The 18411-nt window shown below is 48.1% G+C and overlaps 1 protein-coding gene across 13 annotated transcripts in view; it reads left to right on the top strand.

Moving 5' to 3' along the window:
- CACNA1C (calcium voltage-gated channel subunit alpha1 C) overlaps positions 1-18411 on the top strand; it is a 656633-nt gene that overhangs the window by 149345 nt on the left and 488877 nt on the right. For all 13 annotated transcript variants that reach the window (XM_058656024.1, XM_058656022.1, XM_058656023.1 and 10 more), the window contains exons 2-3: positions 11499-11820; positions 15126-15231. In XM_058656024.1, coding sequence (XP_058512007.1) covers positions 11499-11820; positions 15126-15231 — 428 coding nt within the window. The remainder of the gene's footprint in view (positions 1-11498; positions 11821-15125; positions 15232-18411) is intronic.

Raw genomic sequence — 18411 nt, 5'->3', positions numbered from 1 at the left:
TTCTTGCCTGCTTTTTGTCTGGCAGAGGTTTTGTGGGGGATTAATGAGATAAATGACTTTGACTTTTCTAAATGAAAGAAGCATTATATTTTATATAGAGCTTGGTTATTAAGTGGCCTGCGAGTCTGTGAGAATAAACTCATGCTGTTTCTTTTGTCCTGCTTTAGCGAAAATTAAAAACGTCCAGGAGTAGTACAGGCAGGCCATGTGTGTGTGTGTGTGTGTGTGAGTGTGTTATTTCTAGTGTGTAGATGTGAACGGTGATCCCTTGGTCCAGCAGCGCTGACTCTCCAAGTCTTCCCATGAGACAGGATGCGCCATGTTCCCAGGACCTCTGGAATTCTCTGGATAGATTTACTTTCTTGTCATCAACCGACACCATGAATATTTCTGTAAGGAAAATAGCAATTTTTTTTTAAAGATTTATTCATTTTATTACAGCCAGATATACACAGAGGAGGAGAGACAGAGAGGAAGATCTTCCGTCCGATGATTCACTCCCCAAGTGAGCCGCAACGGGCCGATGCGCTCCGATCCGAAGCCGGGAACCTGGAACCTCTTCCGGGTCTCCCACGCGGGTGCAGTGTCCCAAAGCATTGGGCCGTCCTCAACTGCTTTCCCAGGCCACAAGCAGGGAGCTGGATGGGAAGTGGAGCTGTCGGGATTAGAACCGGCGCCCATATGGGATCCCGGGGCTTTCAAGGCGAGGACTTTAGCCGCTAGACCACGCCGCCGGGCCCAGGAAAATAGCAATTTTTAAGAGGGAGTTGCTTAATAGTATGGTGTGCTCATGGGAGAAAGTTGTTTGTTTTCTTAATGAGCCAGCTTTCATGTTTTATTTCACTTCATGAAAATGAGGTATTCTTCTTTGGGGCTTTGAGGGTTTTTGTGATGCTTCTGCAGAATGATTCATATTAAACAATACTTTATATTTGGGTAGTACTTTCCTAGGCATAATGTCATTGAGTCTTTGCAGTTGCCCTGTGAGGAGTATGTTAATGTGTTATGATCTCTGTCTATAGAGGAGAACACTGAAGCCCGGTGAGGTGGCTATCACCTGGCCCTTGGCTGTGTTACTGGTAGTGTGCAGGTTGGTTGTAGGGTCAGAGGTTGGGTTTCTGGACCCAGCTGGTCGTGGGGTTTGGAGAAAATCACTCCCTGTCTGTAGTGTCTCATTCTACTCTAAGTCCTTCTAGGGCTAGGCTGTGTGAATGGTGTATCTCAGACCTGGAGCCTGACTTTCTATGCAGGTAAATGTCCTTGCTCGTACTTTGTGGGCATATGTGGCTATGAAAGGGAAGGAAACAAACAAGGGAAGATCTTGCCTGTGATTCTCAGCTAACGTTCAAATCAAACATTTTACCTCAAATCTAGATTCTTCTGTTATCAGAGTATCCCAACTGGGCACCTGGGGGTCAACTTGCCCATGACCCAGAGCCGAGCTTGGGGTCAGCAGAGGGCTGTTGAAAGGGCGAGCTGGGTGTTCATGCCTCTCCCTGTCCTTCTCTGCAGCTGCAGGCAGATGTTCATATTTGCCCACTCTGCTGTGGGTCAGAAGGGAGAGGCCCGGGCAGGTAGTGAGGAGGCTGGGCAATTGGTTGGTCTGGTGTGTCCCCCTCCTCCAAGAATTTGACTCTGTCTGGACGAGAATCTGGCATGAAAAAGCTCCATCACCTCTTTTTTTCTTTCTGACCACCAAGAAATTATGTGTTATGTAGAATCTGGAGAATGAAATAATAAAAACAGTGAGTACTGTTGCTGCCCAGCACTCTTCCAGGGTTAAATCTGCTGGCTTCCTGGGTCGTCCCATAGCTATCTGTGCAGTGAAGTGGCAGTGCCCACTTGCAGCACTATGGGGACGACCCAGGAAGCATTATACAGCTGCTACTGGCAAGGCCAGAATTTGGAGCCTGTCTGTGTGGCTTCCAGGTCCAAAGTGCTAGACATCTGCCAATAAATATCACTTGTCACCTGGAGATAACCTTTTTGTTTTTAACTGTGAAGTTAGAACTACAGAAAGAAGGAGAGACAGAGAGAAGGATCTTCTGTCCACTGATTCACTCCTCAAGTGGCCACAATGGCAAGAGCTCAGCTGATCCAAAGCCAGGAGCCAGAAGCTTCTTTCGGGTCTTCTGCGTGGGTGCAGGGTCTCAAAGCCTTGGGCCATCCCCACTACTTTCCCAGGCCATGAGAAGGGAGATGGATGGGAAGTAGAGTATAAACTGGTGCCCACATGGGATCCTGATGCATGCATGGCAAGGACTTTAGGCCACTGTGCTGGGCCCACCTCTAGTTATCTTTGAATGCATTTCCCTCTAGTCTTTCTTAGAAGAAAGTACATCTTTTATGAAGTTGGGGTCCTGACATAGTTGTTTTCTCAGACCTTGTTTCTCTTGCTTCATGTTACGCAGAGAGCAGTTGATCTGTATTACTTAAGATTTCCCACGATGTCATTTTCGTGGTTTCCTAAAATTCTATCCTGTGGGTGTGCATTGAGTTATCTTGCCAGTCCTCCAGGGAGGGGCTCCTAGGTTATTTCCAGCTTGGCATTCGTACAGTTGTACTGTGGTGAGGGCCCAGATCTGTTGCTTGCTGGAGTCCTGAACTAGTCCCTTAAGCTCCTGAGAAGGGCTGTCGTGGGTTGCAGCTGCTAGTCTCCTGGTACTCAATTGATTGGGGCTGGCAGCTCACACTTTCCTCCAGCCAAGTGGAGGAGGTGCTGGGCAGGGTACAGGTGCCCAGCATGCTATTCCCACAGGGGAAGCACCTTCAAGCACCCTGAGTGTCTGGGTCTCTTGGTACAAGGTCATATCCCTGCTGTGGGACCATGGTTCTGTTCCCTGAGTCACTCCTGTGTCCTGTGTGGCTGGATATGCAGAGGCAAGAGATGGAGCTATGGTAGTTACTGCTGATCCCCAAAGGTGCTCTGTTCACCTCAGTGGGTGCACAGTGAAGGTACAGGGTGAGTTTCAGCATGGGCACCTCCTGTCCTCCTATGCTCTCAGATGGTAATAAGAAAGGAAGCTGGGGCCACTGCATATACTAACACTAATTCTGGTATCTGGGAAAGGTGTGCTTCACGTCTCTGGACCAAAGCCACTATGTCTCCCATATGGACACAGAGGTCTAAGTAATTAATGCTGCAAGTGGAGTCTTGGGACAATCATATTGTGAGATACTCATTCATCGCTCATTCAGCCCGTTTTTATTGCACACATCTCACACTCCAGGCTGTTCTGTGCTTTGGGGGAATTGAGCAGTGAACAAAATAAACCCAGAGTCCTGCTTCTTGGGACTTCCCTTCTGTTGAGGCAAATATTCGCTTAACCTATAATTGGAGACATATTTAGCATATGGTAGGCATAGTCATCAAAATACCCAAATAGCACCATCCATTGAAATGCTGCACAGGAGTCACCTAGAGCTGAGTAAGAGTTCTGTAAGCGAACTTCTGTGCAGCAAATGTGTTTGGAGCACCTCCTGCAAATGCTGGGTAAGGATTTCTGAGGCCACAAAGCTCATGCGTTTTGGGGAGATTAAGAGAAGAACTCAAGCTGATGAATCTGTTGGTGTCATGTCAGGGTACAGTGGCTCCCCTGGGGCCAGGATCTCTGCACCCTGTTTCCTGTTCCCCAGATTTTGGCAGCCTATGCATATTCCTGCTTCTCTGACTGCAAAGGCTGCCATGCTGTAGCAGTCAAAAAGCCAAAACCCTGGCTTATCATAAGCTCAAATACACCTTCAGTGAGGGCCTGCAGTTCTAGTTTGCTGTTATCAAGTGAGGCAGATATAAGAGGGTGTGACACCCCTCTCTTCATGTCTGGAATTAAGTGGGAAAAGTATTTTGTGGGTGTCAAAGTTTATTATCTTTGGTGAGGATGAAGGCATGGCTGTTTGTTCTGTTTTTTTTTTCTTTCTTTTTTTCTTTCTTTGTTTCTTTCTTTCTTTCTTTCTTTCTTTCTTTCTTTCTTTCTTTCTTGTGTGCAGTGGTGTTAACTGGAGAGCTCTTGAGGACCAAGGGGGCACAGTGTCATGATGCAGTTTTCCTAGCCAAGGTGATTTTGGGCCTTGTGGGCATGTGCAGGTGGATTGCTGCCAGAAGGATTCCCTACTAAGATTGCTTTTCCCCTCTTTCCCTCCCTCCAGCTTTTGCTGGATTGTTGGAAGGTGTGAATGTCAATTGCTTTGCTGCTTTTTCAGTTGGCTTAGGCCTCTGAGATGCTATAGGTTCTCTTCCTTCCATCCTGCCTTTGCCCCAGTCATTAGGGGATTGTGGAGTGGGAAAAAAAATGTTAGGGGTGGGTGGTTAGCCTAGTATTTAAGATGCTTTTCGAGACATCAGGGTCCTACCTTGGCGTATCTGAGTTCAATACTTAGGACTCCTGACTTCAGCTTCCTCCTGCAGAGGTGATGGTTCAAGTGATTGGTTGCTGTTACCATTTAGGAGACCTGGTTTGAGGTCCTGGTCCCAGCTTTGGCTCAACCCAGTGCTGGCCCCTGCAGGTGTTTAAGTAGCCTTAGCCAAAGGGAGCTCTCTCCATCTCTCTGCCTCTCAAAGAAGAAGAAAATCAACCAAGTTGCATAGATAGCCCAGATGTCGTGCTGTACCATCTCTTTGCTCTGAAGTGTATTTGACTGTTTTGATCGTGGGCCCTTTCTGAGCCTCCACATCTCATGAGCAGTGTCTGTACCAGGTGAGGGAGTGTCCCGCACTGTGGTGGACACATTGAGAAGACTCTCCCTTCTTCCATCTGCTCATTCTGCTAAGGAGTCCTTCATGTCATGTCAGGGTGTGTGTGTACTGAGGCTCCCCATCACTTCAGCTGGAGCCATCACCAGTGATTCCATCTGCCTACTGAGAAGAAATTTCATTTGTCAAGAGTGGTAGACACTGAGAAAGGACTTTTTTAGCTTTTCTGTTGTGTATTGGATCTTAGAATTCTTATTCCTTGAAAACAAGTCTTTTTGCCTAGCTTGATTGCTTCCTGATCAGCACATTCACTCATCAGTGTTTGAATAAGTTCTTGGTTGCTTTTAAAAATGGTTTTGTTTGTCCACAATTGTGATCAAATGCACTGTTAGCACCCTTTTCTATTTCTCCACTGATATCTCACTGTGCTTTTCCCATGGTGGTTTCTCCTCCGATACTTGCTTTGTTCAGTGGGGCAGCCTCTAGCTACCTGTAGCTATTAAAATATAAATAAATTTAAATAGAATGTATCAGCTAACATTTCCAGTGCTCTACCGCCACATAGGATTCGTGGTTACTGAATTGGATGGCACCTGTCCTTTATAATGTGAAAGTTGTGCTGGATGGCACTGCTATAAACTGGGATGTCTTGGTCAAAGATCAGACCTATAACAAAAGCTGCTGTAGTCATTTGAAGACGTAAGACCTATACAGTAATGCAAAAGCTTGTAAAATTTTTAGTTGAAGGGGATGGGAGAGGAGGCTGTAGGTTGGGCTTTTAGGAATGACTTCCAGAGCAGACTTGCAATGAGAATGGTGGCTCTGATACCGTCGGGAAGCAGTGGAATCAGGAAGTCACTGTGCCAAGAACTGTCTCCAGAATCACACCCTCTTACCCATCATTCAGGGATCTGGAAATGATAGGCAGCCCTTTGATTGCAGTGTACCCATCAGTTAGCACCCTGATCACCTGGACTAGTTCCAATTCAGTTCTCCCTTGTCCAGCCCTAAAACTGCATCAAAGACTTCTAGCCAGGAGGTAGTTTGGGAGTGGTTTTCAGCTCTCTCACCTCTATAGCCTTAGGAGGATGCAGTGGAAGGGGGCTGGGAAAACAGTGGAGCCAGCCAGTCAGCTTGTCTCCCAACAGCTACATGTGGCCCTGGTATACTCAGTCCTTCTGTAAATGAGCACCACTGGGCTTGAGATGGACAAGGCCTCAGCTTATCTTCTAGAACCAAGAGACAGGTTTCTCCATGTTTGTGTTTTCCAATTATCTGGGTAAAGCAAATAGAGAAGATGAATGGCCTCCTGCTTTCTAGCCTTTGGCCCTTCAGTTGGCAAAGAATGGTTCATGTTTGAGGTTGCCTGCTGCACTTGTAAAGGGAAGGCTGACCCCTTATCACCATAGCGAGCTGATAGACAGTGAGACCCCTGTGGACTTCTGCCAAGGTCTTGGGTGAGACCCTGACCAGAGAGCACCAGGAGCCAGAAACCCCAACAAGGTCTCCATTGTTAGCAGCAGCAGAGACCCTGGTGCTTGAGTGATCATCTGCTCTTTCCTTTCCAGCATGAGCAGGAAGCTGGATGGGAAATGGAGAAATAGGGGTTTGAATCGTAGCCTGATTGGAGGTACAAGCTGGATATCACAGCACCTTTCTCAGGAATAACATTCTAAATACATGCAAGGGCATTGTGGAGGACAAGAACTAAACACATTCAGGCATAAAAAGAGCCCAGTGTGTCTGGCTAAGAGGATAAACATGTGCTTGGAGGAGGGGATCCAGGCCAGCCTGTTTAGGCTTCCTAAGCAATGACAGAGTTTGGATTTGAGGGCATTGATGTATCTAAGGAACTGACAGCCTGGTGTTAGATTCATATTTCTAAAAGGTCACTTTGATTGCTGCAGGCAGATGTGGCTGGGGCTGGGTAAGAGTGGAAGGGAGAGTAGTTTCAGGGGGTCTATGGCAGCACTTCCAGGTAAAAAAAGGATAGTGGCCTTCTTGGCGTGTGGCATGGGAGCTGGAAAACACCACTCCCAGTCTCCACTGCCACAGCCTGGAAGTAGATGGAAGAGTCTGACGACTTGAGAATAAGTCCATTCTCCAGGGGGACACATGGCCTGACTTCAGCAACCTTGAAATTTACCTGCACTTGCCCATTATCTTTAATCATGGCATCGTTATCATTCCAGTTGTTAGCAGATAGATGTTGAGCAATTTCTGGGATGTGGCCCTTGGTCACACAGAGAGAGATAGATAAAATAGTCAGTTGTTGTTGCTTCAAGAAAAATCTTCCAGTTTCCCAGTGTTAAGCCTTTGTTGTGCAGCATCTCAAGGAAGCATGAACAGCCATATACTGACTTGGGCTTCTCACTCCGGCCCTTGTAGAGCGGAGTGACATGGGGCTGCAGGCTGTGCTATGGTCTTGCTCTAATCCTCATCCTCTGAGAGGAGTAGCAGCTGTGTGCAGGAGGGAGGTGGAAGCTGTTCCTGTCCTCAGGAGGAGCTGGGCCATATGATAAATGGGATTTTTTTTAATGTCCAGGGCAGAGCTCACCACTGTGGGACACCTGCCTGTAGCCTGATGTGGTCAGCTGCCGCTCTGGGGCTCATTCAGGGTTAAGAGCATCAGTGGAAATAGTCAAGTAAGGCAGGAGCCAGACTGACTTAAATGGGTGACATTTTTTCAGCTGGCAGCCAAAAGACAGAGCTTTGAATCAGCTTTATAATTTGAAAATTGGTCTCTTTGCATTGGGTGGTGATTTTGTGCTTACAAAAGCTATCGGGGACACAATGCTACCTTCCCTACCTTCATGACATTCCCCTGGCTTCTGATCCATTGAGCCAGAGCCACAGATTTTCCATGTCTGTGATTCTTAGAATGTTCCACCTAGTTGGGGGTAACAGGAAGATATTCATAGGCCTCAGGTTTGAGTGGGGAATGTCACTGTGGGAGGGGGGAGATGACTTGGAGAAGAGGAGGCTGTGCTAAGACTTAAGTGCAGCCCTGGTGGAGGCTAGCCTGAGAGGCCCAGCTATACTGTGGCTAGCTCCTTAGTCATGTCACAGGGCTGGAGTGTAGCACCCAGAGCTGCCAGCACCCCCCAGGGCTTCAGCTTGTGTTCTTGTCCTCTGGCTAGGGTGAGGTTGGTGTCCACATTCCCCATGGACCTGTTCACATGTGGTTTTCCCAGATGGTGTGCTTCAGAGAAGCCACTGTGTTCTGGGCAGAGCTCACAACATGAGGAGGAGGGCTGTGGACCTTCTTCCACCCACTGTGGAGTGGGGGCTGGCTACCACTTTGAGAAGTCTGCCTACTCAGACCTGCTTTTTACAACAACTCCTGGGCTCCGTGGACACAGATGCTGCCTTGCTTTCTGGACACCTTTGCCTCATGCTTTATGTGCATGGGGCATGTGTTTGTTCTTGGGACCCCCCGCTTCCTGTTCTCTGCCAAAGTGGGCTTTGGGAATCTCACCGGCAGCTGAGAGAGGGGGGTTTGAGCACAGTGTGTGGCGATGAGAACAGAGAGTGAGTCAGCCCAGGAGGGGTGTGAGATGTTCTGCATTTGTCCTGAGCAGGTCCTGGGGGCTGGAGGGTTAATTGCAGGGCACAAGGACTGTTTTGACTGCTGAGAGCCAAGGGGAAACATTCAACCCAGAAGTAAAGAGATCATAGGAAATTTTGTTAATACCAGCGTCTAGGAAGGAAAATTTATATATCACACAGATGAAGGGAGCAGAGGCAGAGCGCCTGCCTTCTCCAGTATACTGAATAAGACTGCAGATTGGGCCCCTCTTTGGACTGGGCCACTGCAGTGCAGTGGGGATGCTTGCTTTCCTTCACCACAGGCATGTCTTGGGCATTAGCCCAGGGGCTGTCAGCACAGTGGGTGGCTGTTAACCTGAAGACCAGAGTAAATAGGAAGGACATTCTCGGGGTCAGAAACGCAGCCCCTTTCAGGGGCAGGCGTTGGCTTGCTGGGTTGCCATGTTTACCGTCACACACGTGTGTGGTGTGGAGCGTGTGCGACATGTGAGGAGGCAGGAGTAGAGTCTGGTAGTTAACTGTGAGGCCTGAGCTTGCTGCAGAAATCTTCCATTGTCTCACTTGGTGACCTTTAATGAGTCATGCACTGCTTTGTTTTCTTGTACCAAGTGAGGCTCTTTATACTGGCTGGCTGCACGAGCAAGTGCTTCTGCTGCAGGTGCCTATTCATGTTCACTGTCCTAGTTTTTTTTTTTTTTTTTTTTTTTTTGCTTTGGACCACCTTGATGTATTCTTCCTGACTGTATGCTTGGGATGCACACAGTGGGTGCGGGGAGGCCAGGGACAGGCTGTGTAAGAGCCCAGACTTTTCCGGGGGCCTGTTGTTCTAGTTAACACACTTTACCAGCGGGGGTTCAGCAGCTGTCTGCAGTAGCTGGGGCTGAGAAAAGGAGGAAGGTGATGGGAATATACAGTGAACTAGAGGTCATTGGATATAGAATTCGGGTTGGAGAGAACAAAGATACAGTTTTCCATATTTTGGGTAGGACAGGAGGGGCTCTGATGCTACATGGACCAGATGAGAGCAGTACATAAGGCAGCTGGTGAGCTGGTCCTGAAGCAGACCTGATGTGTGCAGTCCCTGTGCGGCCATCATGATAGGCTTATCTCCATGAAATATAGCTATTTGGGTGACAGTGTCAGTCAGTCAGCCTAAGAGTTGAAACTTCTCACTTGCTGTTGGTGAGACAGGGAGGACACAGGCTTAGAAGTCTGGCAGAAATGACAGTCCAGCCAGGTGCAGGCTTTGGCTGCAGGGCAGCATGGGCCAGGTCTTTTTTTTTTGTTTCAACGACAGAGACCCAAATTCAAAGGAGCTTAAGGTAAGTTACTCAAGCAACTTCACCACACACACTACACACACCCACATACATGCACACACACATACTACTCACATGCAAATGCACGTGTACACACAGAGGCTAGACCAAGAGCCATACCCATCTCACCTGTGTATGCTCACAGTGAGGGCTGACTTCAAGTGCGGTGGAGGCAGAATCCAGTTGAGGTTGTTGGGGAACTGTCCCTGGAACACAGCCTCTCTGGGGGAGAATGTTCTGCCTTCCTAAGTTGGGCCATGTCCTTTTCCTGTGTGGTGGTAGCAGTGGCAGTGATGGATTCTGGAAGGCAGGTCATGCTTGGACCAGTGTCATCTTGGAGCTCAAATGTAGAATGATCAGCTCAAGATGGGTATCACCTAGGTGGCTGGGGAAGCCACCAAGGGTTCAACCAAATACTAGGAAACAAAAGAAGCATGGTATGTTCTGGGATCAACAGCTCTCCTGGAAGGGGTATGGGTACTTTGAATAGAGAAGATCCTTGTGGGTGGAAGTGATGTATGTGCCATGGGGATGGTTGTTTGCCACAGTTTTGTGAGCAGCCAGATTGACATCCAGATGCCATAGTAGTGACTCATGCTCTGTGGCTCTTTTTGATCCTATTGCACTCAACCATTTGGCTCGTGGCATCAAATCTCAAGGTCACCTGTCTGTTTTTGGAAACTGAGGTATGGGCCCAGGCTGAGCTTACCACTTGGCAATCCTTCTGGAGTATACAGTGAGACACTGGCCTGACAGACTGAGAAATGTGTGGAGAGCATGAATTGTATCTGAGGGCCAGCATTGAAGGCTTGGCTGCCATTGGTCCAGATCAGCAGAGCTACCCCTACTGAGGTCAGGCCTTCTGAATTTCATCGTTTCCTACTCAGATTTCCTTCTAGACAGGGTCCCTCTAGCCGACCCTGGAAACTCAGCTCTCTTTCCCTACTCTGTGATGACCAGCTAAAAAACAGAGCAGCTCCCAGTAGCAAGCATCTTGTTTTCCCTTCCAATGTCTGTGGGCCAGGCTTGTGGAGGCTCCTGATTGGGGGAAGTTCTGGCTTTGGGGATGCCCATGCGGTGGAAGTCAGGTGGAGGATGGAGCAGTCAGGCACTTCCAGGATTCTTTTTGCCTACCCGTGGTTTCTGCATGGAGACTGGCTCGGGAGTCCTCACATGGGCCTTGGGACTGTCAGGCTGCCTCATGTGGCAGCCAGCTTCCACCAGGGCCACCACTCCAAGTGAGAGGGGTGTCAGATGCTGGAGGATTTGTTGAAAGGGATGAAAACTTTCCCAGATCCTTCCTACCCAACTGAAACGCGTTGCATTGTGTGGATGCAACCTACCTGAATGGGACTTTGCTTTAGTCCAAACCACTGATTTCACTAAGATTCTGCTTTTTGGACCTTAGGTGCAGAGTAGAGAAAAATCACACTCTGCAATTCATACAGTGACCTTTCATCGTCATTCATTCCTTCTTTCCTGCTTCTTATCCTCAGGTCTTACTCTTCTTCCTCACTATCCCCATACAATCATTCTATTCTGCTTAGTGAATACCCTCATGTTTGTGTTTCCTTGCAGCGATACAGTACAACAATGTACAGTTGCCATCTCGTGGTTTCTCATGTTCTGCACCCTTTGCTCACGAGCACTGAGCTGCTAAGCTTGCTGCGTGCCATAATGCACATATATTCTGTTTCTTATCTGCCAGAGATGAGTGAGAAGTAGGCAGAAGTAGGCAGTAGAACTAGGCAGATGTAGGATGGGGAAAGGTTTCCTGTCTGTCCTTGGCATCTCACCTTGGTGTTTCCAGGTACTACCTTTCAGCTTCCTGCTAGAGCTTGAAACAAGTTTGTTTTAAATGGTGAGTCTGGGATGCAAATGCATGTCTCATGTGCTGTTTTGCTCTCCAGTAACTTGTTCTCTTTTTTCTCTCGTTGCAGGTTCCAACTATGGGAGCCCGCGCCCAGCTCATGCCAACATGAATGCCAACGCAGCTGCTGGGCTCGCCCCTGAGCACATCCCCACCCCAGGGGCAGCCCTGTCCTGGCAGGCAGCCATTGATGCAGCCCGGCAGGCCAAGCTGATGGGCAGCGCTGGAAATGCAACCATCTCCACAGTCAGCTCCACGCAGCGGAAGCGGCAACAGTATGGGAAACCCAAGAAGCAGGGTAGCACGACTGCCACGCGCCCACCCCGTGCTCTGCTCTGCCTCACCCTGAAGAACCCTATCCGGAGGGCGTGCATTAGCATCGTGGAGTGGAAGTATCCTTTGTGCTCTGGGCTTGGTGGGATGCTCTCATTAGCTGCTGGGATTACTCGGCAGTCGCTGTGTTGGCTGTGTGGAGAGTACAAACTAGTTCTCTAGTTCTCATACCTGCTGTGTCTGTATCCTCAGGATACTGTTAAAATGCAGAACTCTGGGCCCCTGCCTCAGACTTGATGAGTCACAGTCTTCAGGTACAGGGCCTAGCAATTTGCTTGTAGAATAAGCGTGCCCCCATAGAATCTTTTTTTTTTTTTTTTAAGTATAAGAAACAGCATTTGAGAAATGAACCTGTGAAGCTATGAAATAGCATCTCACATGAAATAGCATCTCACATGGCCAAGATTTTCCAAGCTTCACTCACAGGATTGGGTTCATGCTTGTTACAGACTGCTTCATAATTTTATTTCTCTCATGGCACTGGGATGGTTTCATGGCCTGTTTCTCGGGTGAAGGAACGCAGGAGATGGAAGAGAGCAGTGGTCTGTGGCTCTGGCTCTTGGCTTAGGGCCTTGATCCCTGGACTTGGCTGCTGCTTAGAATCACTTGCAAAGTTTCAACAAATTACCAACATCTGAGCTCTACCCAGGCATTTAAAACTTTTTTTGAGAGGCAGAGAGATAAAGATAGATGAGAATGTGAGCTCCCATATTCTGATTTTCACTCCAGATGCCCCCAGCAGTAGGGCCTTGGCCATGGCCAGAACCAGGAATGGGGAACTCAGTCTGGGTCTGCCCACATTGGAGGCAGGATCTCAGTTACTTGAGACATCATCACTGCCTCCCAGGATGCAAATTAGCAGGAATCTGGAATCAGGAACCAGAAACTGGAGCCGGGAATTGAACCTAGGTTCTCCTTTGTGGGATACAGACATCTGAAGCATTGGGCTAAACACCTGTCCTCATTCAGGCATTTAAAAAAAAAAAAAAAAACTCCAGGTGATTGTAATGTACAAATTTGTCTGAGTTTAAGATACAGATTGTGGGGTGAGTATTGTGATGCAGCGGATTAAGCTGTCACTTTGGAATGCTTGTGTCCTGTTTTGGAGTGCCTGGTTTGAGTCCTGGATACTGATGCTGCTGCACTTCCAGTTTGGCTTCCTGTTCATCTATCCTGAGAGACACTGAAGGGTGGGTTCAAGTGCTTGGACCCTTGTTCTCCATGTGGAAGACCTAGATGGGAGTTCGGAGCTCCTGACTTCAGCCTGGCCCAGCCCTGCTGCCTGTCATGGACATTTGGGGAGTATACCAGCAGGTGGAATATTTTCTCTCTCTCTTACCTTCTCTTAGGTCACTCTGCCTTTCAAGTAAATGAAGAAACCTCCCACTTTGTATATACAGACGCCACTGTGTGGATCCTGCAGAGGAAGTGACCATGAAGGCTTGAGCTTTCAAGGTGTAATTCTGAGTCCTTCACCCCTTAAGCATCCTGGGCTGCAGAGATTGGAGAGGTTGAGCTTCCTCAGTGATGGTATGGAGCCTCACAGAAGGACCCTCAGAGTCGTGTGCTCAGAGACAGACAGGACCACACCTCTGGCACACAGCGCTGTGCTGGACACTTTATCCTAAGAATTTACTGGGCAGAGCCCCCAAGTCTTCATTGGTTCAGGGAGGATGTGTTCTATTTCATTAAAGAGCTTCCACAGAAAGATGTGGAAATTTTGACTGGTAGCTGAAAGGTAAAAGAAGATGATGTGTAACCAAAAGACGTTTTATGCTGAGCAAGATGTATCAGAACATTTGAGCTTAACTCTAACGAATTTGAAAAAGGCAGCTCCTATAGAGCTGTCTAGTCTTTCTCCAGTGGCCAGACATGGCTTTGGTCTCTGGATGACATAGGTGGGTGCCTTGGCTTGGTCAGTTGCATCAGGTTGTTTCTATATATATGGGGAGGGGAGAGAGAAAATGAGTGAGTACAGGGAAGTTGGATAGGTCCCTGTGTGCCAATTTGGGGCCTCAGCCATGCAGAGGAGCAGAGGACAACTACCATCACTTAGATTCTTTCCAGTTACAGAATGTGGTGGCTCTGACCTGGGGTTGCCTGTGGGTCCAGCCCTAGTGGCCAGCCACAGGGGCAGTTGAGCAAGCCCTGGACCCAGCAGTCAGGAAGTCTGGGGCCTAGTCCTAGCTGCCGATTCACTGCTGTGGAGCCTTAGGAAGTTTCCTAACGCTTTCTGGGCCACTGATGTTTGAATCTGATGGGCTCTAAAATTCCTTCTTGCTTCAGAACTCGTTACCTCTGTGAGTCCAGGTTTTTCTGGGAGAATTAAGTTGGTCCCATCCCTTCTTCTGTTCCTTTTCCTGGAGGAAGTAGGCTGGAGACAAGACAATGGGGTGGAACTTAGAGGGCATCAGTTGGTCCCTTCTTCCCACTAAAAGTTTTCTTTCTGGCCTTCTGTTGTGGGTGTGAATGGGGCTTCAGTGGAAGGGGAGTCGCAATAGCTTCTTTCTCTGAGTGTGTCCTGCCTTGGTGTTGAAATGAAGAAGTCTGTCCACAGGATCCTCAGAAGGTGGTGCTACCATGTGTGAAGTGTAGATTGTCCCTCCAGAGCCTAGCACAAACCCATGGAAGAGGCAAGAGGACCTGCCATATATAAGCCTTGGCCACAGTAAGGGTTTTGCATGTTTTTGTGCTCTGTCAAATCCTTGCATGGACACTCAGTAAAACGTCTTGCATTGCTCTGGGAGAGGAGGTGTCCCACACCCCCCCCAGGCTGGGCTTCAGTGTCTTTGGAAGCTGTCCAGAGGGAATGAGGCAGAATTTTGGGAAATAAAAACATACGTGAACCAAAGCCTCTTAATTTGATTAAAAATAATGTTTCCAAAATGTCAATGAAAAACTTGAAATATTTCTCTGTCTGAAAGGCCAGCTCTTCCACTGCAGGCATGTTTGGGTCCCCTGGTGACAGCTCTTAAGCCTTGAGGCAAGGGGCCGAGTGGGGCGCCAGGCAGTCCTGCCTGGGGCTGTGCTGCTCTGGAATAGCCACCCCAAATACACACGAGGGAAAAATGAAGTCCAATGCAATCTAAATAAATAAAAGAAGGGAGAAAAAAAGTTTTTAGAACTCTGTGTTTACTCTGGCACGCGACTGGCCTCCACTGCTTTTGACATATTAGGAAAAATTTTGGCGGGGACCCACTCGAAGCACTTAAAAAGGCATATGTTTCTTTTCAGAATACAAGGGGCTTGGAATGTGTTGTTTAAACAAAAATCTTCTGAACTTTCTATCCATTTCTAAAGAACGTATAGATGCATGTTTGTCTCACTTGTATTTTCAGCAGCATTCCTTAACTCCCTTCCTCAGACCATTTGAAATAATTATTTTACTGACTATTTTTGCCAATTGTGTGGCCTTAGCAATCTATATCCCCTTCCCAGAAGATGACTCCAATGCCACCAATTCCAACCTGGTAAGTGCGCCCTGCTTGTCTTAACTTGGTGGAGAACAGAGCATGGATGATGCGGGTGCAAGCTGGAGTGTGGAAGAGAAGTGAGAAGCTCCGGGTGTTCAGAGGCACTGCATAGCCCCAACCTATATGTTGTTTTTCATTTATTCCAATCAGCAGCTGTCTTGTCATAGCTTTTTCTCAGGAAGAATCTTCCAGTTTGGTAACGGTGAGCTCTGGGTGTGTGCGCGCGTGTGTGTTTGTATATTGAGTCACAAATCCTGCATGTATTGGAACTGTGCTGCCTACGTTGCAGGCACAGGTGTTTGTGGGAGCCAACTTTGAATCTGGGAGCTGTTATTGCTTGTGTTTGCAGCACCTTTTTTCCAATGGTGGAGTTTGCTCAGGTGAGCTCCAGCCTGGCTATGCAATGAATAACTTCTAAGAGGCTTTTAAAAAAGTTAGATTTTTGCTGTCAGGATGCATTATTGAGCTAAAAAAGGCATTCTTACTTTATTATTATTATTATTATTATTATTTTATTTATTTATTTATTTATTTATTTATTTTTACAGTTGGAGGGGGATGGAAAGGCAGCTTTCCATTTGGCCTGTTGAGAGGCCAGCTCTGGCAATTTGGGGGTTAGGATTTGTCCATGGAAAAAGTGGAGAGTATGTTTACTTTTGGCTGAGCGTGAAGTCATTACAAAAGCCTTTGCTACGTCTGGGCATGTGAGGAAAAGAACTCTGGAATGCACTTGGCAAACTGGGGCACTCTGGGATGCCTGAGCCACAGGCACATAGGAAAATCCTGCCTCTCTCTTCTGCTATCCCTGAAGAGACACCATTCCTCTTTATGTGATTTCCACCCAGTGTGTTTGGTCACCAAAGCCATCATCTTTCCCCTGTCGTCAGCAGCTTCCTCTTCCTTAGTGAGCCTGGACTGGCTGAAGAGTTTGTTTCTGACGGAAGCAGGACTGTCGGAGGAGTTTCTTTCTCATGACTACAGGCCGCTGTTGCTATCATGTTTGTGATTCTTCCATCTTATAACCTTTGACATTTTCTTTGAGGCAAACAAAACCAGTGCTATTGTCTCTCCCCTTTTAGCAAATAGGTACAGACCCCTATTGGGTAAGGTGTTTGGTGTATCTAGGACTGATGTAGCTTGTGGCTAGGCTTGGGTCCACGTGCTGGGAACACGTTCCAAAGGTTCCAGAGCATGGGGGTGAGCCCTTGAACAGTTACGTGGGTGGAGTTGATGGGCAGAACATTAGCTGCAGCCCCAGAACATTAGCTGGGGCCATCTAGGGGCATTACCTTGTCTTTTAACCTGGCAATAAATCTTCACTGTGTCAAGTAAATACAAACCAAAGTGGCTCCCCAAAGAAGGGGTTCTTCCCACAGGTTCTGCTTTTTGTTCACATCTCCACCTTCCTTCCCAAATCCCCTTGCCAGCTTAACACTTCAATCTACAACTTCTAAACAAGGAGCCAGTTCCAGGTAGAATCCGTGTTTCATGCTTGAGTTCTGGGCTGCTCCTGAAAGTGGGCAGAAAGATTTGGCCCCCCGTTAGGAGCTCCCAGAGAGACCATGTGTATCTGTAGTAGTGGTTCACAAGTCTCAGTGGTGTATGACCCCTGTGACTTACAGGTGGATTTCCAAGGCCAGACCAGAGATTTCGGTCCTGAGGGTCTGGCAGGATGGCAGGGGTCTGCATTTGTAAGAAGTTCCCTTTGGTGGTTCTTGTTCGGTTGGCCCTCGGTTGCCCTTGGAGAACAGTGACCTTGGAGATGACTACCAGGGAAGGGGTCCGCCTTCTGCTGTTTCCACAGGTTCTTCCATCTGCCCTCTAGCTCTCTTTAGGATGCAAACAGAAAGCTGACGTGTGTTTGCACCGTGAGAGTCCTCCCATTCTGTTGGGTTCTAGAATCATCCTTGCAGGAAAGCACAGTCCCACTGCCCCAGAATTAGAATAGGAATCTCCTTTCACGTTGGTGAAGCCCCACATGCTCTTGCTTTTGCTCTCAGTTCCCCTCACCAGTTTGTCTACTTCCTTTCTGTTCTCCCACCTGCTTCATGTAATCCCTGTTTGTTTCTCTAACTTGCTGCTTTCTTTTCTTTCCAAGAGATGAGAAGTATTCCAGAGCAGAGTTTTTAAAAATAGGTCTTTCATTGTTTAAATAGAAGTCTGTTTATTTTATGCTTCAGCTAACATATACTTTTGCACCTAGATCCATCATCTTTGTTGTCTTTTCATCATGCAAGTGAAGCGTAATGAAACCTTACCTGGTCCATGGCAAGATGTTTCAGTCCTGTGATTGGCACTGCCACCTACTCTGCAATATGTCATTTATAACAGAGCCACTGTAAACGTGCGCTTGCCTTGGGCGTTACTCAGTAGGTGGATGGCAGGGTGGATGTTGAGTGACTTCTACCAGCAAAGTGACCTCATCATGTGCGGGAGGCTCTCAGTTCTTTGCAAACCTCCCTGTCCACAAAACTAGGCTCAAGCAGAAACAGGATGTGTATTTCACCTTTGACCTGGTGCAGAGAACAGGGCTGAGTACTGTTCCGGAGAAAGAGCAGGCTTGGAGTGCAAGTGGAGGGGAGATGGGCAGAAGAATCCAGAAGAATTGTCTTGGCCTGAGTTTTTCCTCTCCTTTATTGGCCATGAGAGGAAGGAAGGGGCCTTCAGGGGCTTGAGGTCGACTAGAAGAAGGTTGGGATGTGGGATTTTCCCATTTGTTGCTGTAAAACAGGGGCCATGAGAGTTGCACCTTGACCTGGTTGTGAGGGCCAGTGTGTCAGGTGTGCAACAGTGCGTTGCCCAGGCACAGTGGAACTGCCCTTTTGAAGGCAAAGCCAGAGGCTGAGTGAGATCCACTCCTGTGACTTTGCTCCTGGGGGTGGGTGAGCATCAGCGGTGTCTCTGGGTAGCTGTTGCCTTAGAAAGGAGACCAAAAGGCTCCACTTCCTGGTCGCTGTAATCTAGTGAGGTTGGTGAGTGGCTGTGTGCTCCTCCATTAATGGTGAAAGAACCCCAGAGCATGTCTGGTCTGCTCTGATTGGCCTGGGGACTGTTTCCCACTCTCGCAGCTCTTTGCACCTGCTGCTCATCAGCTCAAGAGCCAGGCTGTGGCCAACCAAGGCTGCAGAACTGAGACTCCCCATTCACGGCAGGGCTGGGCTGAGCACATTCTCTGAT

This window comes from Ochotona princeps, chromosome 27 (genome assembly GCF_030435755.1).
Source record: "Ochotona princeps isolate mOchPri1 chromosome 27, mOchPri1.hap1, whole genome shotgun sequence".
NCBI classification, from domain to species: Eukaryota; Metazoa; Chordata; class Mammalia; order Lagomorpha; family Ochotonidae; genus Ochotona; species Ochotona princeps.
This window is presented reverse-complemented; position numbering and strand designations above follow the sequence as displayed.